The following is a 24,946-nucleotide window of genomic DNA, read 5'->3' as shown; positions in this document are numbered from 1 at the left end:
GGGCCAAAGTGCCTGCGTGGGAGCACATAACTTCTCACACCCAGCAGGAGATATCTGCACTAGAACAAACAATATGAATATTTAATCACTGTCTATTTTAAGCTAAGCTTTAGGCTTCTAAACACTGGCAGTTTAATGAGACAGTCAAACAACACATTGAAAATGAAATATGTTTTCACGTTATGTGCGTCTCAGCGGTGTTTAAAAATCCACTGTGGCAAAGCAGTTTCTCAACAGGTCATTATCTGATATTTAGCCCCACGTTTATCACTGGAGTTCTTTTGCATTGTTTCCTCAAACAGCTACAGGGAAAAGGTCTGAACTGGAAGTGTTGGCTTGTTGTTTGGATGCTGCGTACCTTCATAGAGCCAGTCAGCAATTCCATTGAAGATGACCCCTTCCTTCCCAGAGGATGTTAGTCGAAGGGAGTTACTCTTGACATCAGATTGGTAGTAGATGTTATTTTCAAATATGTAGATCTGTAGAGACACGGCACATCCCATCTTACATGTTGCATATTGCAGGAACGCACACAGCAATGCTGGAAGATAAAGGAAGGCTTGCAGGATGTGCCAGATTTCCAGCTTCACAACTTTAACCCAACAATATTCATATGAAATACACACACCATTTAAAGTGATATGTTAGCATCAAAGTACCAAGTGGTTCCCTCCAGTGTACTGCCAACTGTATTTGTTGATCTATCCAAATTTAGCAGTAGGCTAATTGGAAATCTTCACAGGTTTTAAATTAAACAAAACTGCTACAATTCCCAAACAACGCAGCCATCTCCCCCTCCATTTACAGCTGCTTTGATTTAGTGTTGCCTGTGTTGTGTCCATGGATTGGAATCACAGTGAAGTTAGTTAATTGTACTGCATATGAAGCGAGACAGTGTTGATGGGACAACTAGCCTCATTAGATTTGTCATTCCAATTACTTTTACCACTACCATGTTATATTTTTGTTATGTTTGTCTGTCTGGTAATTAGCAGGATTATGAATAAACTCCTGGACAGATTACTACAAAATTTGGTGGAAGGATTTGGTTTGGTCAGGGTCCAGGTTGTTTCTTTAATACCACAAGGGGTAGAATAATTTTTATGTTTTAGGGACTGATATTTATGAACGTGTGTAATTTGGTGCAACAAAAACTTGGATCTAGCAGATTTAAATGTGATTTCACAAGAGGACTGTCGGGTGTATCAGTGGAGGTACACTCTTATGGATCTCCCTTCTCATTCTTTGTCTAGCCTCAGGTTGGATAACCACACTAAAGAGTGAAACCTACTGTTATGCCTTTTTTTTCTGGGATATAAGCCAGAAGTATAATGGACTCAGCTGTTGGCTAAACTCTAGCTCTGTTTTTATAGCCCATATAGTTGTTTACATTTGGAAAAACTTACACCATTAAATGTCCAAATTAGCTATTAGCAGTTCCTGACTGCAAAGTTGTATGTACAGACGATTATTACTTTGTAAACTTAAAAAGTGCTGATTCTCAGGGAAGTTCTGGAGTTATGGGGAGCATACTTTCTTTGAATGAATAGCTTTTGCATGCTATTGATCTTCATTATAGGAAAGGGGGTACAAAACGTGCTCCTTACATTTATTTTGTAACTTCACCTGAAATAAAATAGTAATGAGTCGATATGTATTCACAATAATCTTTCCAGTGTTCTTGATGTTTGGAACAATAGAGAAGAAGGTAAATTGCATTGTGGCAAAAACACCATCTACAAATCAACACCTTCTCTATGCTGAACTCATCTGACACAAACCCCTCAAAGTTACACAGAACAAAGTTTGTCTCTGAAAGAAAGACAATCAGACATTTGTGGCCTTATGTGCTCTTACATAAATATCTTTAATCAAAGTGCCTCTCCATGCACTAACACAGTCTCATAGTCAGCAGCGAATTCTGCAATCTGACACAAGGCATCAAGATGTCATCACTCTAGAAGACACTCTGTGCATGTGCTAAAAGTTTCTGAAAAATTGGGATTCAACCACAGAAACACTTTGGATACAACATCTGCAAGAAGGATGCTCTCCACTGAACTGTGAGGATTCATCTTGAAAGCTGCGGGGTGAAGATAATCAGCCATGTGAGGTTTTATTCTTTCGATTTTGATCAAATTATGAAATAATTAGGAATCTCTTGGTGATATGGACATTGGAAATAGACAAGTTGGGCACCAATGTAGCATGTACGTAGCAGCAAATGTTTGAGATTTATTGCTTTACCTCATATTACTTAAATTAAAACCAGTATTTAAACCAAGGCACTTTTCACAAAAAAAGGTTTGGCAAGTTAAAAGTCTTTTCTCAGTAACATTTCTGAATGAGTATGCACATTCAGGAACCTAGTCTGTACATCTGAGAGTTTTTCAACCCGAATATTATTTATACTTTGACAAACCGACAGATTAGTTCGATGTTGAAGAAAAGTAAAACATGTGGTGGCTCTCAATCAAGTTCTGAGGGGGTTTTAAGGATGTTTATTCATATGAATAATGAAGATGATAATATCCTGGGGAAGTGTCAGTCACGCTGAGCATATAATGCCTGCATGCTCACGTTTGATTGAGGAACGATTCTAAGAAAGTATAAGAACTTTGAGTCAGAGTCACATCATGCAGTGTCTTTGCCTCTTTTTTATCTCTCCTGCACAGCCCCAGGACTCTCCTGACTGTGTCTTGCTGAATGCCCAAGTCTGTTGCAGAACATATGCTATAATTCCCTAATGGTTAAAATGCTGTGGTAATAATGCTCTGATTACCCTCTGACAGAAAGGTGGATTCAGATAAGAGTATCCCCACAAGAAATATATTGTTTTGAAATTAAGAAATGATTAAAGTGGATCAAACAAGGCATTATTAGAGCTACAACATAATTACATTTCCTTAAACTGTGAGAACTCATTACCCTGTTACTTAGTGCCGCTGTCTGTGTCCAACACATTACTCTATGATGATGGACAGACAAGTCCAATTCATATTCTAAGTTTACGATCCTGGCATCTTCCCAGTGGGAATTAACAGTTGCCAAAAATAATTACTTTGCTCACTACAGCGTCCTTCACAAAACACACATCATGTTTGTAAAGATGCATTTCTGGCTAATGATGCCACATATGCTACTCTAAGGCTAAAAAACCTTCACATCTCTCTCGCTCTCCTTATCAGCATAATGACTTCCTTCTGGAGTTCAATTATTTTCAAATATTCCAAATACAAATCTGTAAATTTGGACATGTTTATGTGTCTCCACAGTTCAAATACTCATGCAGTGAGAGCATAAAGACAAGAACACACCTCCACGCATATGAAAAGTGCCATAACACTTTGTATCCCAGTTCATATGATACAATGTCATTCAAAGGCCTGAGGCCGAGGATACATTCTTAATGTTGTTAGCTCTAAAATCACAGAGACGTCAGAATACAAGGTTTTATTTTACTGTAAATTCTAAATTAGATAAAAGCTGTTGCACAACAATATGTGTTTGCTGCTGATTCATTGAGTTGTCATTGTTGGTTCAATACTTAAAATAAGTCAAATATCAATGAAAAAATGTTTTTGTGCCATGCATCCTTGTAAAAAAAAAGCTTGATTTAAAATAGAGAGTAGACTGTATTCAGGTAAATTGAAAGTGGTGCTAAAAGGTGGGGGGGAGGTTATTTAGTGTTTGCACGAGGGGCCATCGAGGCTGTTATTCAGAATCAACATACATGTCACCAAATGTATTTCTATTCTACAGTGAAAAGCTCAAACACATACAAGTGAAAAGCTTTTAAATAGGCAAATGAAGAACTCACACAAACAGGTGAAAAACTGTATGCTCACATACACAACTGAAAAACTCTGTTAGATAAAAAACTTTAACAAACAAAACTGCAAAGCTCTCTTATATTGAAACCTTTCAGACACTACCGAAAAAGCTCACACACACTCGTGAAATGTGCTTTAGCTTACAGCTCCAAGGCTCCTTGACATTATTACGAGCAGGCAAGATGATTTCATCCAAAACCAAATAGTAACCAACCATGACATCGCCCAAACACACAGTTACTATATTAAAGTGTTACTTCACATATATGGTCACATTTGAGTATTAAATGTATCCAAGCAATTTGCCAATTAGTTTACTTTTACAATTAGCTTTAAAGTTTACCTTAAATGATGGAGGCAAACCAAATATATTATTATGCTCTAAATAAACAAGATTGCAACAGTGAAAATGCCAGACTCAGGCTTCTACATGGCAGATCACAAACCGAGGGGCAACATCACTGCTTCTACTTGGTTTTAACTGAATCCTCCTGCCTGATCACTGGTTATAAGGGAATTTCAGCTGAGCACATTTTACTAGTATGCGAGAAAGCTTAGCGATCTTTTTATCAGAGTGTTTCAGTTGCACATGTGAGTGTATAGTCTTTCAGTTTAGCATTTAAATTATTTAACATTTCAGTGTGTGATGTGTTCATGATAGTATATGAACGACTTTTGTTTCATAAGTAATAGTAGTTCTGAATAATGTGCCTGATGGCCCCTTCATGATCCTTCACTGTATTCTCACCAGTTGTTGGCCTTGCACTCCCCAAGCAGCGTACTGCAGCACTGAGTTCACCACCTCAGGGGGGTCCAGCTCCCAAACCTCCCTGCAAAAAAAAGATAACAAGCATAGTCAGCACTACCATCCATTGGTGGATTAAAGTAGACCATTCCACTGCCCTTTATGGTTCCCAGCCCCCAAGCATTGCATGTAACCATGAGAATAGAGAAATAAACTCAATTTATTGATACTGTTTTAGTACTGCAGGAAACATGGGGTGCATGGGACTGGGTCCGAGTAGATTACCGAGTGTACATTAGGAGGTGACGTCATTATTCTCCAGTTTCAATTGGCAATGAGGCTCAAATTCAAATGAGCACAAGATGAAAAGAAAATGGCAGAGGGGGAGGCTGCAAAAATTTAATTTGTCAAAAACTTCCTCGAATAACACTCAAAGGCAAATCTCATCAACTGCATGAATTTTAATCCTCCCAGATTAGTAATGGGAATCCTGACTGACGGTAGTGGCAGGATGTCAAAACCCTGGCGTGTTCGGGATTAGCAGTTTGGACTGCGACTGTAACACTTGTTCCAAAGATCTGCTTGTAAAGCAGCAGGCCCAGCAGACTGTAAACTGATCTGCTGATAGACTCTCACATTCATCCAGACTACACATGAAATTATTTAACGGTGATTAAGTTTTCAGTTCATCAGTCATGTATTTCAGAGCCTTGTAGTAAGATTGAGTCTCACTAACCTAAGCTCAATGCAGTAAATCAAAACACAAGGAGATACAGGAAAATATCATATATGCTTCCACCAGTGGTGAGTTAGGTCAGTGCACATTAGAATTTATTACTGATTTTGTTTTTCTTCATGGCAGGGATGTGTTGTGTGCAAGTCCCTTCTCAGACAACCCAACCTAGACCCGGAGGTTTAAGACAACTCCCGATCAATATCCAACCTCCCCTTCCTGTCTAAAATCCTCGAGAAGGTTGAAGCCAATCAGCTGTGTAAGTTTCTCCAGGGAAGTAATCTCTATGGAGTTTCAGTCAGGGTTTGGAGCTCATCATAGCACAGAGACAGCCTTGGCAAAAGTCACTAATGACCTTCTCATAGCTTCAGATCAAGGGTTTGAGTCTTTCCTTGTCCTGTTAGACCTCAGTGAAGCATTCAGCACTATTGATCATCAAATTTTATTACAGACACTAAAACAGTTAATTGACATTAAAGGAACCATAACCAAACCTTAACCGAGTTTAAATCCTATTTTTCAGAACAATTCTAATTTGTGTGCACCAAAGTTAACCACAGTGTTCTGTGCTGGGCCTAACTGTGTTCTGATTATATATGCTTCCACTAGGAAACATTATCTGGACACACTGTAAATCCACACTGCTGTGCAGATGACACCCAAATATACATATCAATAAAACCAGAACAGTGTAATCGATTAACTATACTACTGAAGGTTCTAATACTCCCTATGACCTAAACACCCCAGAGATGCATTATCTAATGATATATCCATTCTAGATGACACTGCCCTTGCTGATCCTGATTTGTCCTTTGATTCGCATTTAAAACTAAGACTGCCTTCTTTCACTTATGTAACATCTCAAAAATCAGACATGTCCTCTTTCAAAAAGATGCAGAAAAACTAGTCCACGCCTTTGTTACATCCAGACTTGATTATTGTAATTCCTTATTATCAGGCTCCAGCAGTTAGTCATTAAAGACCCAGCAGCCCATGTCCTGACAAGAACCAGGAAAAGAGACCACATTTCTCCTGTATTATTTATATCCGGTTAAATTTAGAAAATAATTCAAAATTATCCTCCTCACCTACAATAAATATGGCACCATCATACCTTAAAGAGCTCATAGTTCCATGTCACCCCACTAGAGCACTGCGCTCCCAGAATTCAGGCTTACTTGTCCCTAAAGTCTCTAAAAGTAGAGTAGGAGCCAGATCTTTCAGCTATCAGGCTCTTTTACTCTAATTTAGAAATAAATGTACCTTACCTAACTCTTTGAGATATTAGCAGCATCTGCCATGGGAAATCACATTACTACATGTGGCACACAAGCTGAATGGTCCACTGTGGTCTGATTTATAACAGGAGTTGTAAATATTTGCATATCTGAGCATGGATTATGCGCTTGCTTGACATTCTGGGCAAATGTCCCCCTCTTTACAGAGAGGCATACTGGATTCCTTTAGCCGTTAGAAGTGCTCTATCTTTGTAACTTTAAACAATATCAGTGTTCTTTTGTTTCTGGTGTGATTGTAGTGCATGTGGTGTTGTCCTTATTATCGGGCGACGATTGTAAACCTTCTCTTGGTTTCCTATATGCGTTAGCCCGTCTGTGTGCCTTTTTGACACTGCTGAAGACACAACATTGTTTAGAACATGAATTTGTTTTGAAGGTAAATGTACCTCTTTCTTCCATTTACCATTTTTGCAGTGCATGTTTTCTTTTCTCGTCCAGCTGCATACTGCTGGAAGATATCCAGATAAGTCTTTTCCCTAGCCTTCATTAACTCACCAGCAGATGATTCAAAATGCAGCTGCTAAGATGTTGCCTGGTACTCAAAGTGTGATACTCTCACCCCGGCACTCGCCTCCCTCCATTGGCTCCCTATATTCACCTGAGAATCCCATTAAAGACTTTACTAATTGATTTTAAGAGTCTTAATTGCCAGACCTCAGTCACTGGCTCTCAGCTCGAGGGTCTCTGACATCGCATCTTTCTTGTATGCTCCATAGTCACAAGAAAAAGATCAAAAGTGACAGAGCTTTTGCAGTTGCTGCATCACAGTTGTTGAACCAGTTTCTGTTCAAATGTAGACATGATCCATTTCTACACTGATTCTGTATTTGCCGCTGGTTGATTGTTGGCATGTTTCTTTAAGTGTTTTTACTTGTATATTTTTTTATTTATTTAATATGATTAATTAAAATTTTCCTTTCGTTTGTGTGGAGCTCTTCGATCAGCTCAAGCTTTGTTTAAATGGGCTTTGAAATTGGAAATTACTTTTTCAACACTCCTAATTTTCCACAAATTCATTCAAAATTTTAAAACTGTTTTAAAATCTAGTCAGCCTGGGGTCCCTGAATGTGAGGCCCTGTAAAGGCAGCAGCTTGAGTCCAGCTGTGGGTTAACATTTGGAACAAGGCAGTTGAATTGAGAAACACCTGGATTTCCCTTCATGCATGTAACAACATGGAACTCACTGTTGGTAGCACTTAGTTTTCACTAAAGGTAGCTCCGTTGTACAGATTTGCAAAAGTGGGCAGATCACAGTTATTCTTCCACTGACAGCAGGTGTTTCAACCACACAGGGTTTCTCACAAAACCTCCTGAATGAGACACAAACACGTACCGTGTGTGAATATTGTAGATGCTGTAGGAGGCCATGTAGGAGTGGCGGTAAACCTGTAGCAAAATAAAGACAGAGAGAGAGAGAGAGCAAGAGAGATTAAAAGATGACTGTCTGAAACATTAGCGAGAGAAGCAGCAGTGCCACAGATAAGGACAGTATGACAGAAAATGAAAAGGAGGAAAGCGTCAAACAAAACAGACGGCTGGCTGTTCTCAGTGATATGATCTGTAGACAATGCAATTTGCATGGGTGACAGCTGCAGGACGAGACATTTTAATTCCATCTGAGAAACCCATCATCGCCTGGTGCCTCTTCACTGAAAGCTCAGGAGAGACAGAGGCAGAGAGAGTGAGAGAGAGAAAGGGAGAGAGAGAGAGAAAGCGAGAGAGATGGGTATTCAAAGTGACAGAGGGGTGCATGTAAAGCTGTCTGAACCCCCCCCCCCCTCCAGAGAAGCTGTGCCTGACATGATAATAGACCTCTGACCGTGGTGGGTGATTGGGCACAGGAACAGGCCACATTTTAGTATTTCATCATGACGATGACACTTAAGAATTCAGCTCTGATACAAAGCAGAGGAATCTATTGCAAAAAGCAACTCTGACAACCACAGACAGATAGATAGATAGATACAAGTTCAACTTTAAATTAATAATGTGAAAATGTCAATACAATGTATTCATAAATGTATGAAAGTACAAACAATCTTAGAGCAGGCTGCCACATTTAGATGGCAGTTGTAGATTATCCAGAAGACAAAAACAAAAAAGCATTTGGAGAACCGGCTGTCAGCACCTTTTCATTTTATCAAGGCTCTTATAGCAGGGAGTAACACACATGCCATTGGCACAAATGAGTGCTTCGAGTGCTCCTTGAGGAGGCGACCCAGAGGCTACAAGTGCTCTACATCATCTTGGAAGTTGTTGTCCAAGATGGAGTTCATTTTGGACAATTCCTTCAGGCTGTCCAGCCCTACAGAGGTTAAGCCTTTTTATTTTTCCTTTTTTCTCTTTACAAGTGTGTATTGTGCCTGCTGGCATGCTTGCTTGCCAGCTCACAAAGGCAAGAGCACGACTTGACTTTATCAATAAATGACTGGTCTCGGATACTTTTGTCTGTCTCATACAGAGCTTAAAACTGAACATAGTGATCGTGTTATTGATGACAGTATTCATGAAACATGTTAATCCTGAAGTTACCTTTTTTACTGTGTCATAATGTATCACATCACGTATATTGTAATGTATCATAACCTCCTTTCTCATTATGGTGAATAGCACATGTGATTTATGTCACTGTCATGTGAAGGATGCCTAAGCAGGGACACCACAGTCATGTTGAATTATACTGATGATTGTCTTTTTTGATGAAAATTGTTGGACACTGGAAGTTGAATCAATACCACTTTAAAATAGGACCAACTCAAACTGAACATTATAACCTCCATAAACAGAGATTAGTTACAACAGCCGGAATCAATATTATTTAATATGAGCAATAGAATGTGGAATGTGAAAGGGTTTGCTTATAGGAATCCTGCTAAAAAGTCCCCCAACTCTCCAGATGGCTTCATCTCTGCAAAATTACTGTTTACATTTGTGTTGATTTTAGTCACGAGAGGCAACTGTTCTCCTCCAGAAAAGCTTTAAAATGTACTCTGAATACCATAAACTAGCTTACCTAAGCACAATGTAATATTTACGTGCTGAATAGCATTATTTCCCTCAGGGTGTTGGTGGAGATCAAAACCAGAACTAAAAGTAAAGTGAATATCGAACTAACATTTTGACTTGTATATGTCAAATGTGTAAACAGACAACTGTTTGCTCACAGCTTGTTTCCACCGAGGTGGTTAAAATCAGTGACTACAGGTGTAAGTGATGCAAAAGTAACTACTGCATATCACACAAATGTTAAATATTATGTATGATGTTATGTTTTTGTTCCACTTTAATTAAAATCTAATCTTTAAATGAAATCTAACTCCTACAGAGATAGTAAGATACCCTTTACTGTCTTTTTGAAAGTGCATTTTAAGTAACAAAATAGATGTTAATGAGGTTTATGGCAGGTAATGGAGATTTACAAAGACAACAATAAGGTTCTGGATTCCAGCCTAAGCACCCATGCACAGCCCATAACAATAAGGTGGGACATCAATAATACAACCTCTTGTTCATACTAAAGGTGAATTACTGTTTAGAGAGGAGAGGAGGATTCACTAAGCTCCAAGTGACTCATATCGACTTTATGCAGAGTGTACGCAAACTGAATGTACTGGAGTTGACACAGGGTTGATTGTGCTCAATATAAATTTGCAGGTGTAATAACACATATCTTGGTGTTGTGGAGTCCCCAAGGTGCAATTGACACATTTCTCAAACAGTGACATGTTGAAACTTTCTAATGTTATGCCATGAAACATTGAAAAACCCTCTACATGTTCCAACTGAGCCTTCAAAACAAACTATTCAGAGATATTCTATTCTATTAGATGTCGAGCTCGGATTGGTATATAGTGACCTTTGCTGCTGGCTTGATGGTAAAACACAAAAGGCTGTGACATTTTCAACACTCACATGCAATTGTTGCTGTGAAGATGAATGGAATGTCCATGACTAAAAGCATTGGAGCAATAACAAAAAGCTTTTAATATCACAAGGTTGATCTTCAGAAGCATATAGTGACCATCTGACAGTACAACTATAGACCTGGAGTTTGAGAGCATTACATCAAATCCTAATCATTAAAATATTTTATAGAAATTTTTAAATAATGTTTTATTTCCTTCAGCATTGGTCTGTAAATAAAAGAACAGAAAAACAGTAACATACATAACCTGTGGATACAACCTGCCCATGGGAAAAAGTATTAAACAGCGAGTTGATTAAATGTGTCCTATACATGTTTAGCATGCTTTACATTGGCTACCTGTACCGGTAACACTGTAGTTTGTAACTGTTTAACAGCTTTGATAGACTGAAAGTTTAACTGATTTAATAAATATTGCTTTATTATTGTCTATTGCCACATTAAGGTGACTTCTTTCACTGAATCACACCAAGGTTGTAGCACTTCAATCATGGTCACAATGAACAAAAGATGAAAATAATACAAAACTTGTAGCCCAACTCAGCACTCGATTTAAAATTTGAACTTAATATTTTGGTGGGGTAGCTATTAAAAAGAAACACTTACTTCTGATGTACTATCCACTGTTGCAGTGCCTGTTCTAATCCTACCTGTTTGGAATGGGCTGTTAACTTGGCCTGTGGTAATGCAGGTTGCAGCTTTATGTCAGAAACTGTAAAAGTGACCTCCAGTAATTTAGCCACTGCTCACCAGCTGCTGGACTCAGTCCACAGTACCCTGAAGGCACCACTGCTTCACAAAGAGCTGTTCGCCTGTTTATTCAAAGTTCAGTGAAGCTCGACTCAGTGCGAAGAACCTCGGACTGGAGAATCACTTGTCATTCCCGTTGTCATGATTGCAGCCTCTGTCGTGACTGCGCTGTTGCCATAATCGACAATGTCCCTCACATTAATGAGTCCCGGCTGGTCGTCTGTTTATTCAAAGTTTATTAATACTGAACTGTGAGTCCAAATCACACCCAGCTTGACACTGTACTTCCTTGGGCCCTTGACAATATATCTACCTATTGTGAAGCTGAGATGAACAGTTTTCTAGATAGTACTTCAACAGACAGACAGACAGAAATATAACACAGCTATTAGATGTATACCTGTCTTCTATAGCACTCCTTTCAGAATTTGAAATCAAAGCTAAAACATGATCGGTGTCTTAGCGTGACAAAAATAACTAGAAAATCTCTCCTGCCGAGACATTTTGAATGGGTGCCTTGTGCTCGTCGATGCCGGCGTTGCTTCGAACACAGAGACATTTCCTTTAAGACGAAGGACAGAGACCCTGAGAGTTGACCAATTTCAGAGAGAGAGAGAGAGAGAGACTGTAATAGTTCGAGAGGAAGGAGAGAGACCCTGGGAGAGAGAGTGAGACAGTGAGAGAGAAAGACATGTATAAAAGTTGCATTTTGATCACATGATCCAGAGTGGTGACTGAGAGACTTTACCAATTTCAGAGACAGAGAGAAACCATGTTATAAGGTCTAATCACCATCCATGGGATTTCATTTTTAACATTCCCCCTCCTTCAGGCTTCTCCGGAACATCCTGTAACTATTTGGGGGTTCTATTTTGAAAATCCAGTGTCTTTCAGGCTTCCTGGAAACATTCTTTAACTATTTGGGGGTTTTATTTTGAAAATCCAGTGTCTTTCAGGCTTCCTGGGAACATTCTGTAACTATTTGGGAATTTTATTTTGAAAGTCCACTCTTTTTCCGGCTCCCTGGGAACATCCTGTAACCATCTGGGGGTTTTATTTTGAAAATCCAGTGTCTTTCAGGCTTCCTGGCAACATTCTGTAACTATTTGGGGGTTTTATTTTGAAAATCCAGCTTCTTTCAGGCTTCCTGGGAACATTCTGTAACTATATGGGAGTTTTATTTTGAAAGTCCACTCTTTTTCCGGCTCCCTGGGAACATCCTGTAACTATTTGGGCATTTTATTTTGAAAGTCCAGCTTTTTTTAGGCTTCTTAGAAACATCCTGTAACTATTTGGGAGTTTTATTTTGAAAATCCACTATTTTTCCAGCTCCCTGGGAACATCCTGTAACCATCTGGGGGGTTTATTTTGAAAAACCAGTGTCTTTCAGGCTTCCTGGAAACATTCTGTAACTATTTGGGGGTTTTATTTTGAAAATCCAGCGTTTTTCAGGCTTCCTGGGAACATTCTGTAACTATTTGGGAGTTTTATTTTGAAAGTCCACTCTTTTTCCGGCTCCCTCAGAACATCCTGTAACCATCTGGGGGTTTTATTTTGAAAAACCAGCATCTCTTAGGCTTCCTGGGAACATTCTGTAACTATTTGGGAGTTTTATTTTGAAAATCCAGTGTCTTTCAGCTTCCTGGAAACATTCTGTATCTATTTGGGAGTTTTATTTTGAAAGTCCACTCTTTTTCTGGCTCCCTGGGAACATCCTGTAACCATCTGGGGGTTTTATTTTGAAAAACCAGGCTCTGTACAGCTTTCCTGGTAGCATTCTATTACTATGTGGGGGCTTATTTCAAAATAAAGGCTCTGTACAGACTTCCTGGTAACATTCTATTACAATGGGGGGGGGCTATTTTCAAAATGAAGGCTCATTACCTGTTTTCTGGTAATATCCAGTTACTATGGGGGGGGATGGGGGGGCTTATTTATACACTCAAACATAGGCTCTGTACATGTTTCCTTGTAATATGGGGGGTGGGGGGGCTTATTTTCAAAATAAAGGCTTTGTACAGACTTCCTGATAACATTCTATTACAATGGGGGAGGGTTTTTTATTTTTATATTCAAAATAAAGGCTTTGTACAGACTTCCTGGTAACATCCAGTTACTATTGGGGGACTTATTTTCAAAAATAAAGGCTCTGTACAGACTTCCTGGTAATATCCAGTTACTATTGGGGGGGCTTATTTTCAAAATAAAGGCTCATTACATGTTTTCTGGTAATATCCAGTTACTATTGGGGGGGTGGGGAGGCTTATTTATACGCTTAAACATAGGCTCTGTACATGTCTCCTTGTAATATGGGGGGGTGGGGGGGCTTATTTTCAAAATAAAGGCTTTGTACAGTCTTCCTTGTGACATTCTATTACAATGGGGGAGGGTTGTTTATTTTTATATTCAAAATTAAGGCTCTGTATAGACTTCCTAGTAACATTCTGTTATAATGGGGGGGGGAGCTTACTTTCAAAATAAAGGCCCATTACATGTTCCTGGTAATATCCAGTTACTATGGGGGGGTGGGGGGGCTTATTTTTACTTTTATTTATATGTTAAAAAATTTAGCAAAAACCACCAGCCTCACCCAGATTCGAACCCAGACTCACGTCACATGATCCGAGTGCCTTAACCACTGGGCCAAAGCGGATGGTGGCAAAAACTTTGAATCTAGTAAATTTATAGAGGAGACTTGACCTCTGACAGTCTATGGGGTTGCTATGGTTACTCACTGATTAGATGAGGAACACCTGCTGCGCGCACACTTTGGAGACAAAAACTGGTTTCAGACCAACCCTCAAACAAAAGCTTCTAACTCAAAATCTATAAGTCGTATCTGAGAAATGAACACATTGTGAGAATCACAAGACTTTGGCCGACGTCCACATATGTTATTTCATAAGAGTTAAGAAATGAGACCGTAAGAGCGATTTAGAAATTTAGTTTTCTCATCAGGAATCTTTTTTGGAGATCTCCATTGAAGTCCATTCAAAAGTTAGAGTGTGCTGCTCTAGCGCCACTCTTCAAACAAATGCTTGTAACTCAAAAACTATAGGTCCTATCTAAGAAATGAAAACATTTTGAGAATCCCAAGACTTCCACGAACGTACAGATATGTTTTGGCGGGAGAGAGTTCAGAAATGAGACCGTGGGAGCGAGTTAGAAATTTTTCTTCGTATTTCTCCTTTTCTGACTTTTTTTCCCAAAATTAACATGGGAGTCAATGGAGAGGTGAGACCGGAAAAGATTTCTCGGTAAATTGACTCAGCCTAAACTACTGGACCGAGAGATGTCAGAGTGGCATGTGTGCGTAGGAAACAAACTCTACTTTCACCAGATGTAAAAATCATGTCTGTCGGACTCCGTTTGTGGCTAGGAGAAGTGTTTAAAGACAAAAAAAGTGGCTGAAAAACGCCCGTTTTGGCCGATTCTCTCTTTAGGGCGAGAGACCTTGAGTCCCATTCGTCGATTTCGGCCACGTTTTCGCGATTTTTGAGCGAATTATTGGACGAAATTCTTAGAAAAGTCATAGCACAGGATTCGACGTATTTCCGCATGTTTTTTTATAGGTCTCGAGTATGTGCGATGAAATCTGTGGGAGGAGTAGCGGGACGAAAATTTACGGAAGAAGAACTAAGAAAAATAAACGCAAAATGTTCGAGGAATAATAATATAAGTGCCAATGCATTGCATGGGGCTTCGCCCCATGCAATGCATTGCCAGCTGGGGGCGGAGCCCCCAGCTGGCAAGGCACCCATAACTACAGCTCCAAAGATTTCCCCCATACATTTTTATAAGTAGTTCTGTGCTCTCTTGTCTGACATGTCGATTCTTATATGCAATTTCGTACTCCATTCATTTAATGAGACTCAGTCGATCAAGTAAGTGACATTCCTAGGGTGTGCGGGAAATGCTTAAAGATCTGAATGTGACATGGGACCAAATCTATAGTCATCTTTCTGTGGAAAGATTTGAATTTCAGTCAAATCTTATAATAATAAACTGAGTGGGTGAAATCTCTATTTTTCATATTTTGCTGTGAAGTGATTGCTTTGTGGTCACTCAACAATTATGTTCACAATGTTCTCGATCAAAATAAGCTTGAATAAGTTGTGTAGAAAAATAGTCCCTTAAAGAGTGTCTTGGGAGAAGAAGTGTAACCGACTCTCCCCCTCCCTGGCATCAGTCCACTTAAAAGCAAAACAATTGGATAGCCAAGTGAGAGCAGCTCCCTGGTTGAATCTGATCAGTGGAAAACATGTTCACTGAATGGCTACAAGCTTTAGAGATATGCTGATATGCTAATATGCATATATCTGTACATCGTCCTGCAACTTGCGTTTAGGTACACAAACACGTGTGAAGCTTTTGCTATTGAACTTGTGTACCTTGATGAAAGGGCCTACTAGAAAAACACAATAACCAACCGTTAGTCTGGTTCTAAGATATGTAAAAGAAATATTTCATCCTTATCCCATAGTCCAGTGTTCAAACTTCAAAAGGCTGCAGCACCCTTTTCTTTAATTTCATCAAAACTCGAGCTGAGGGAAAAAGGAAAAAAAAAAAAAACTCCAACAACTGGAGAAAAAAATACTTCAAAGATTCCTCTGTAACTAATGAATTAAAAACAAAGACAAGTGCAATTTACTTTAACCTTGCATCATTATCTTAAGGGTAACAGCTTCTTACATCTTTAGTTTTGTACCTTTGACCAATACTACTAACAGTTACAATAACTTTGTACTAAAACTAACACAACATGGCCCAAAGCAAGAACCAAGCTTTCTGATATTGGTCCCCCTTGTTAGCCTTACTATCTGAAGTAAAGAGTTACTATGAGAAGCCTTTTCCCTGGGATGTGTAAAAAATGCAACAAAGGACCCATGGACAGCACTGTACAGAGAGTCAGAGCAAGTTAGCTATGAGCAGCTACGATTAGACTCTCAGCCTCTCTGCTGGAAGGACAGGGAGTCTGCTGGAGCTCTAACAGTCACTAGAAGCAAACGCATGGCCCTTTGAGAGTCACAGCATGGGTACTTGTGTTGTGGCCGCACTGGCAGCTAAACATTGTCATAGCAATACTGTTCATTGGAGATAGCATTCCTTTTTGTCAAAACTAGTGTGGAGTTTATCTTTAACCTTGACCTACCTCTCATGCTGTTGTGGTTTTGCTCTAGGGATTATTACCACCACTGTGCAATCTTTCATTTTGACTTCCGAATAACACACAATTATTGTGAATTATGAAATGACGGATCATGGTACTCACATTTTTAATACTTTAATTGCCATATTTGCAGTGTTGAGGAGCGCACTGATCCCAAATTGCAGACATCGGTCAAGGCAGGTTGTGCAGAATAGAGTATTCAATCAAACAGACAGGATTGCTGTCTCTATTTGCAGGTAGGCCAGTACAAAGAAACTGAGTGAGCAAAATATAAGCAATGCTCAGGGACATGTACAGGAAACACCAGGGAGCATGGCTGCAACAAAACAGGACTGAATTTAGCCAAACTGAACAGATGAACTGACAAAGAAGAATAAGGAGTGCACAGATTAAATACACAAGGGAGGCAGGGGTAATTGTGCACCGGTGAAACACATACAAAGACACACAATGTAAGAAACGTCACGTATAACTTGAAACAACAGATAACAAAATTAAACAAAGTCTTTTGAAAGCCCCAAATGGTGCAGATCCTATTCAAAGAGTGCAATGTTCCTTATTGATTTTCACCATCGCCTGCAATGGCCTTAATGCAACCAGAGATGAAAAGATATTAAAGGCCCACATAGCTCAATCAGCAGTTGCATTGAAACATTGTTTGATTGAAGGGGTACTTGACTTAGAGGCCATGTGATTTTGAATTGTGTCTGCTGTTTGTTGACATTTACTAAATATTCTGCATTTAAGAGTGCAATGCACATCCATGAGTATCCAGAGGCAGGTGTGGTACTGAAAGAACAAATAGTATACTGTCTGCATCTCGTAGATGCTGGAGAGATGCTGATATACAATAGCGGCGATCATTGTACACTTCAGCCGCCACCTTCTGAACGATTGATTATGAATAAATTTACACACAAGCAGAAGACAGAAAGGTTGTATGATAAATTCAGTTGCTTGTTTTACGGTAAAATTCAACATCTGAGGGATATTTGTTTCATTTTCTAACATACTAGGTGGTCTCATCTGGCACAGCAGAGATAGTTTCCTTATTATCTTTTCCCTTTGTATTCAGCATTACATCCATGACTCCTCACTCGCACTCGCCACTTAGCTCCTTTGTTCTTTCCTCGGCTTTTCAGGCTCAAAGTGGGACACTGGAATATGAACTCATCACTTGTGAAAATAGAATAAATTAGTTTTAAGACAGCTCCATCTGTATTATTCTGCACATTCCAGAAGTAAATTTGGAGGAAATTAATTTTTTAACTATTGCATTGACCGCGAAAGACAAGCAGAACTCAGAGCAAGGAAATTCAAAACAAATGCAAGCATAAAATCCATTTATGCCTTGGCGTGGAAACAATAGAGGCTGTCACTCACAATCAGTTGGAAATCAGTCCACTTGACACCCACACACGACTGTGCTTTTATTGCCTAAAGCTAATAGGCTTATTTTTTTTTCTTTCTTCAGTGGAAAAGCAACAGAATATCTGCATATTATGTGTGAGAGAGAGAGACCATGTTACAAATGTCAGATTCCAAAGTTACATATGACTGAAAGCACTAAGATGACATCAGGTGACATAAAGACTATAATAAACATTTTAAATAGCCACTAGGCTGCAGTGACTTGCTCTGACAAGAGCAATACAACTGTCTACAAAGCTTGAAAACACGAGCCTGGCGTCAGCAGTGACGAAAAGATTATGAGCTTTTATCAAAGTAAATAATTCCAAGATAAAGGCGTCATCATAAAATGGAATGTGAAACACCCCTTCTCCAAAAGAGGACTCTTTCACTCGCATCAGTAAAGATCCATATGGGCAGACGAACGCATTACATGAATTAAAGAACAAAGATGTTGGTATAGAACATCAGTCTATCAGTTCAAAGCCTGCATGTGATCAAAGTGTATGATTAACAGGAGACGTGTTTGCTCATTTTACTTCGGATTTATGTGCCTTTGTTACTCTTTTCATCCTTCAGTTCAGGTTATGATTAACTGCGAGGACAGGCTCCATGGTGCAATTCAGATCAAAGCCTAAGATAACTAACAAACTCACATGAAAGCGTTTGCTGCAGGTTATAAAAACAGTTCACTAAACAACACTCTTTTGTATGCTTATTAAATTGCACAAATCACTGTGTCGGGACCCGTTTTATATGCGATGCCAAGGATTTGGGTGGCATCTGATTGACCAAATGATTCGATTTTGAGTGTTAAACATTAAGCTGATGCCATGGACATTATAACAGCACCACAGGCACAGTACTGAATGAGGCACAGCAATGAAACAACAATAAATATGATTTGGTTTAGGGGATTTATTTTATTCAAAACTGACAAATTGGAGGGAGATGTAGTAGGGGAAAGGAGTTATTTTAAACTGAATATGTAATCAAGTATTGTAACAAACCCAGAGACAAATGAGTTCCAGGGAAAACACTGGACTTGGTGAATAAAAGAGTTTAATTTAACTATGATGCTGCATGTACATTCTTAATTCTAGCCCTTCCTATGCCTGAGTCCCATATGGGATGTATGGTCCTTGCTTACATTGTGGAGTTTAAATGGCCCCATTTTCAAATCTGTATGCACCTTTATTATAAGGACTATGTTGGCAAGCCATAGTGTGCCTTAAAGACATGTACAGTAGACTTGCCTTGTTAAACAAATTGTCTCTGCCCATTGCATCATGTGTGATGGGTGTGCATTTGCTGACCTTGTACCTTAACAGCCCATTCCACCAGATGTTTCATAACCAGGAGGCTTCTGTTCAGAAGATGTTTCCTTCATATATATCTCTCTCGCCAAAAAAATAAGGTGCACACCCTGTTTTCATCACTGTCAGCAGCATCCACACGCTGAACTGAAACTTTATAAATTATATAGACAGCACACATCTCTTTACTAACAGTGGAGTCATCAGGAGAGTCCATCAGCTGTGTACACTCAAAGCTGCGCCCCGATTTAATGGAGGACAAACTGGGCAGAGCCAGAGCTGTTTGCTTGGCTATTATAATGCTTTTATTTCATTACTATTATATTATAATATATTATTCATTACCTACAGGACTTAGCATTATTCATGATGAACATGATAACGTTTAAGTGTTGACCTGCGTTGACCCGAGTTAACTTAGGAGGAGAAGTTGAAACCTATGGGCTGTTAAATATTAAGGCTTCCTGTTGATTCAAATCAAAGAACATACTGGAACCAACAACAACTTTCTTAACAAGTACAACCTTTGTATCCAAAGCTGAAAGCCAGAAAACTAGAGTTGCACTGGGTGGAATTTTCCTTTGTTACTATTACTGATACACACACTGTAGTGTGTTTTTCTAGTCAATTGCACAGTTTCCATGTCAGTTCTTGTTCATTCACTATATTTGATTTAATAAAACAATACATGTTAAAAGTCAGCGAGGTAAAATTACCCTGTAATTATAGACATGCATGTATAACTTTTTCAATTTGACTCTTTTAATGAATAGTTTTCTTCGGAACTTTATATAGTTCTATAACAATCTTTCAAACAATAAGGTGAAATCAATGTGGTAATGTGTAAGGGATCCTTGTTTTGACTGCAGCAGTCAGTGGTTAACTGTGAGAAAGTTCTTTTAAGGCAGGATTATAGAATCATCTCTTTACTTGCTGTTTTATTTTTCACCTCAATGTTTCCTGCTGACATGTGTGCTGCTGCTGACTGGGCTTGACTTGCCCTTTTTTTGTGTGTCACCAATCAACTTCCTACTGCCTCCCACAGTATTTCTGGACAGAATCTTTCACCAAGACTAGCCAGATCATCATTGTGGTAGAAATGCCTCAGCCACACTCTCTTCCTTTATTTTGTTCTAAAGGTTTGTCACCATGTCTGTCAGTTGGAATTGAACCTCTACGTTTACATGTGCTTATGATCACCTATCTGCCTAGTTATACCGGCCATGCTGAGCCAACCATAATTGCCACAGTGCCTCTTTGTCAACACTTTCTCTAAAGTGAATTAGGAATTTCTCAAATATTATTATGAATCCATTCCTTGTTCCACATTTATGTTAATGTTAAATCTTCAAAACTGCCTTGTTTCCTCTCCTGTGTCTTAATAGCCAGATATTTATCTCAGGATTTGGTAGAGACCAAAAACAGAGAGATTAGAGGGTTAATATTGGCCACAAACCCCTTAACAAAGAATAATATTGTTTTTTAATTGCTTAATGCAACTGTTTGCTAAAGCCTTCTATCTAGTGGCCTAAGCAGATTGAATATATATATATATATATATATCCAAAGACATGTAGAGTGGGGACTGATTAATTGGTGACAAAATAAACCATAGGTGTCAATGTGAATGCGTGTTTGTCTCTATGTCAGCCCTGCGATACTGTATAAAATGGATGGATGGATGGATGGACCAAATCCTTTAAAAACTCCTCCATCCTGCTTGCGTGGATTTAAATGTAGGGAGAGATACAGACACAATTCAAACTAATGTGCTTTTCTTTGTCTACATTTATGTTTTATGTTGAACGAAAACCAATCATGCATTATCACAGGACACAGCCACGAAAGATGAGTGAACGCGTTGAAGTGCAGCGCTCCGTCCCTGTCTCATGACTGATGTGTGTTGTTCTTGCTGCCTGAGGCCCTGATCGAGTCTCCTGCCCTCTCCTCCATTCTCTGCCTCCACTGCTCCATCAGCCAAGCTTGCCGGCGGGGCTGCTTCTCTTTATATTGGACGAGAAACCATTAGTGCAGCTGTTCCAATCCTCTTTTTCTGCCCAGGGATGGTCAACCATTTCCTTCACTGTACTGTAATGTTACACATACAGCAAACTGTGAATATGGCTCTGCACCAAAACAATTAAGATAGATGGACGAGTAAAACATTGTTTTTATACGTCTTTGCCTGGGATGGAAGCAGTTCAAAAACAACACCAGTGTGTGATTGTTGCTGACCTCAGGCAAATTCTGGGGTTTAAAATCCAGAGCATTGCACAGTGTTATTCCTCGCTAAGTCCTTAAAAACATATATAACATTTATTTTAAATAAAATAAATTGTAATATCTGAACCAAAAGAAATGTTTAAATTGGGGGAAACACAACCAGAATCAAACTGTCACACTTGCACATGTCTCAACCAAAGCACTGATAAATGCTTTATTTCATTCAGTGAAGCAGAGATGAACCTGTTAGAGACATAATGTATCTCTCCTCAAGGACCTGCTGTTATTGCTCTTCATCAGGCACCGGCTGAAGGTGTGTCTTTTGTTGTTTTTCGGTGATGTGTGGCTGTAGGTCCACAGATGCATGAACAAGATGCATAAACACGTAGCAGGGAGGTCACAGTCATTTCAGACTGTCAGGAGATAAGATTATTATTATTAAACTGTGAGATTGGAACCACAATAATCGATAAGATATTATCAATACATATTCATCATGCATAGAACTGTCCTGATCACAACATGGTTGATATGTTATTCTCAGTGATAAGCAAACACATAATAATCCATAAGGCTGAGATATTAACAGATTCGAACTGGCAAGGTTACATGAGATGCTGGATATGAAGAAGGGAAACCATTCATAACATTATTAATATATTTCTCTAATTCAAAATTGTACTTTTTTAAATTTATTCAGCTGCAACTGAAAGTGTATTTCAGTCGGTGATGTTGCATGCTTCCTGGTTAAGTTATTAATTATTCATCACAAGTTTGGCAGCACTTCAAAAGGGAAAATACGCAGCACAGAATTTTTTTTTACCACAGTCTCCTCAGCTTTGCCTTCAAACCACATGACATGTCGAGGCTCGAGGCAGACGAGTCTCTAGTGAATGAAGTCTCACAGCAGAAGAGTCTGAGCTGTGAGTGCTCATCTTTGCATTTACAGCTTTGGTAGAAGCTAATGATTTTCTCCTTACACCGAAAATCCTCAGAATATCTTCTGGTAGGAAGAGCTGCCAATCAAATACGGTAGGTGCTCATGTGACATATAATCAAATAAATAAAAAACTAACTACAAACTGTACTGAGTGAGAGGTGCAGAATTCATGGGCATTTCTATAAGTATTCTGCAAATCACCTTCATAAAGACTGCATGAGTTTTCACCATTAATTATCTGTTTATTAGCATGCATGCTAGGAGCTTATTAACACTAGTAGTTTTGTGTTTTGTCAGATAACAAGAACCTTATTTATCGAGTGTTGATTGTTGTTCTTGTGGTAGTCGGCCCATTCTGAGCAAGGAACATCAAGATTGTAATCCATGTACAACATCTTCCATACTTAATAACGATAAGCAGTATATAATGTTATTGAGAGAAATAATGTTAATTAATGGTCTACTGGTTGTAAAATATGGTGCTGCAGAATTCAACACTAATAAGTGGTTCCTAGTGACTAATGAAGAGCCAGTATAATCCTAACATTCATGCTAATAAACAACTAGTGAAGGGTGCTCCAGCTGTGCTGTTGAGTCATTGAAAAATTAAAAAAGAAATTAAGGTAAATGTAATTAAATGGTGATTTTACATGTGACTTCTTAACAGACTACAAAAGTAGAGATACTGTTAAATACTACATTAGAATTTTACCATGCAGTATCCTTTTGACTTACTTCAATATATAACCTTGTGCTCAAAATAAACTGGGCCTCTAGCTATTGGAGTATTGTGCCAAACTATAAGTCTAACCCTTTTCTGTGAAATATGCAAATCAGTTCAGATTAATTGCCTTGTCACAAATCCTCACAGTTCATCCCTTCCAGAGTGAAGGACTCAATTTGCATATCTCATTTTGCATCTATTCTTTTCTGATGGAAAGCTTGTAATTATGGTTCCAGCTTGCCCCGCTGCCCTGTTAGTGAATGAACGTGACCTGCCACTCGCACACGGGCCACTAAAGAATTTTAATCACCCCTGACCCTGGCCCTCCTCAGAATGTATTAAGTCTATGGTGTGGATGTTTATTCAGCCCTGACAATACATTTCAGCATGGCGATGTGTTTATGACCCAGAGATGTATTTTCTTGCAGCCAAGTAAAATACAAGATGCGAGTGGGAGGAGGAACACTGATCATTACATATATGACTTTGGTAACACTTTATATTAGGGAACACACATCAACCATTAACTAGTTGCTTATTAGCATGGATATTAGAAGCATTTTATTAGTCATTATAAAGCACTTATTATTCTTAATGACCTTACTTTGCAACTACTGCATTGATTAACAGTTTGCCCTTAATAACCTCCTAATTACTGCTTATTGATGGTAAGTAAGGAAGTTGTTGTACATGAATTACAATCAAGTGCTTGGATATGTTCACTTTGTGTGTTCCCTAATATAAAGTGTTACCATGACTTTTAATGGCAGTTTAAACCTTTTAAACTCTGGCTAGAACAACATGGATCCCAAAACAAGTAAAGATGAAAGCATTGATTGATGTGAATGTGCGGATGCAGACCAGAATAATAGACTGAAGTCTTCAGGTCATCCTCTACCTACTAATTCAACAAATCTGTCAGACTGTCTGTATGTGGAATACAAATCTAGCAGTTCATCTGCCATGTGTATTCTTCAGGGCCATGGGAAGAGCAGTGCCATTTTGTGCTTTTGCGTTGTGTGTGATTTCTGTCAGAACCATGCAGGGAATACAGGACCCAAAAATGCACGGCTCACACAAGGCAGAGTTCAGTATATCAGGCAGGTTGATCGGTCCATGTTACACAGGTAATCATCAGGCACGAGGCAACGGAATCAAAAGGGAGCAGGCGAAAGGGCAATGACAGGAAAACAGGCAATAGCCATACACTAGGGAACTCAGAAGAAAACAATGCTGGATCGAGGCAACACTAGGAACACACATCGAGCTGGCAGCATGAGGGAAGACACGCCGGGTTAAAGTACACTGACAATCAGGGGCTAACGAGACGGAGGTGAGCACAATCAGGGCAGGGGGGCAGAAGACGGGATCTATTTAACACAGCGAGTCATGACACTTGAGTCTGGATACATTCATTATTAAAAACAATTGGTCGAGTTGTCACTCTGCAGACCTAGTTAAACATGTGTCCTCCTCCATCCTGGTCAGCAACTGGGTCACACAGGTCAAAAACCCCGGCAGATCTTTTTGACAATTTGAATATTTTAACTTCACCAAATCAGACTGATGTACAGACACAGATGCACTGACCCACAATGGGTGCAGATCTTTGTTAGGTAGTTTCTCTTGAAATTAGAGCACAACAACAACAAAGTGTTCCATGCAGATAAACCAGGCAGGATAAACACCAAATTTTTTCTATCTTCACCTAACACCATTGACTCATAATAAGACACTCTGCACACAATGTCCAGCACACAAACAATTAAAATGTGACATTATATTATAAATCTGTTTGAGGAGGGCTCAGCAATGGCAAGGAATAACTCTGGAGCGTTAACAAAGCTGATGTATTCATCCTGTCAATCCAGTGGAG

At 39.1% G+C, this 24,946-nt stretch overlaps 1 protein-coding gene across 2 annotated transcripts in view; it reads right to left on the bottom strand.

The window, feature by feature from the left end:
• Positions 1 to 24,946, bottom strand: part of LOC109637320 (inactive dipeptidyl peptidase 10) — a 186,003-nt gene that overhangs the window by 20,136 nt on the left and 140,921 nt on the right. For both annotated transcript variants that reach the window (XM_069533120.1, XM_069533121.1), the window contains exons 6-8: positions 7,946 to 7,998; positions 4,582 to 4,663; positions 359 to 479 (exon numbers count right to left, since the gene is read on the bottom strand). In XM_069533120.1, the coding sequence (XP_069389221.1) occupies positions 359 to 479; positions 4,582 to 4,663; positions 7,946 to 7,998 (256 nt within the window). The remainder of the gene's footprint in view (positions 1 to 358; positions 480 to 4,581; positions 4,664 to 7,945; positions 7,999 to 24,946) is intronic.

Source organism: Paralichthys olivaceus, chromosome 10, assembly GCF_024713975.1.
Source record: "Paralichthys olivaceus isolate ysfri-2021 chromosome 10, ASM2471397v2, whole genome shotgun sequence".
Lineage (NCBI taxonomy): Eukaryota > Metazoa > Chordata > Actinopteri > Pleuronectiformes > Paralichthyidae > Paralichthys > Paralichthys olivaceus.
The sequence above is the reverse complement of the archived record's forward strand: the minus strand, read 5'-3'. Positions and strand labels throughout refer to the sequence as shown.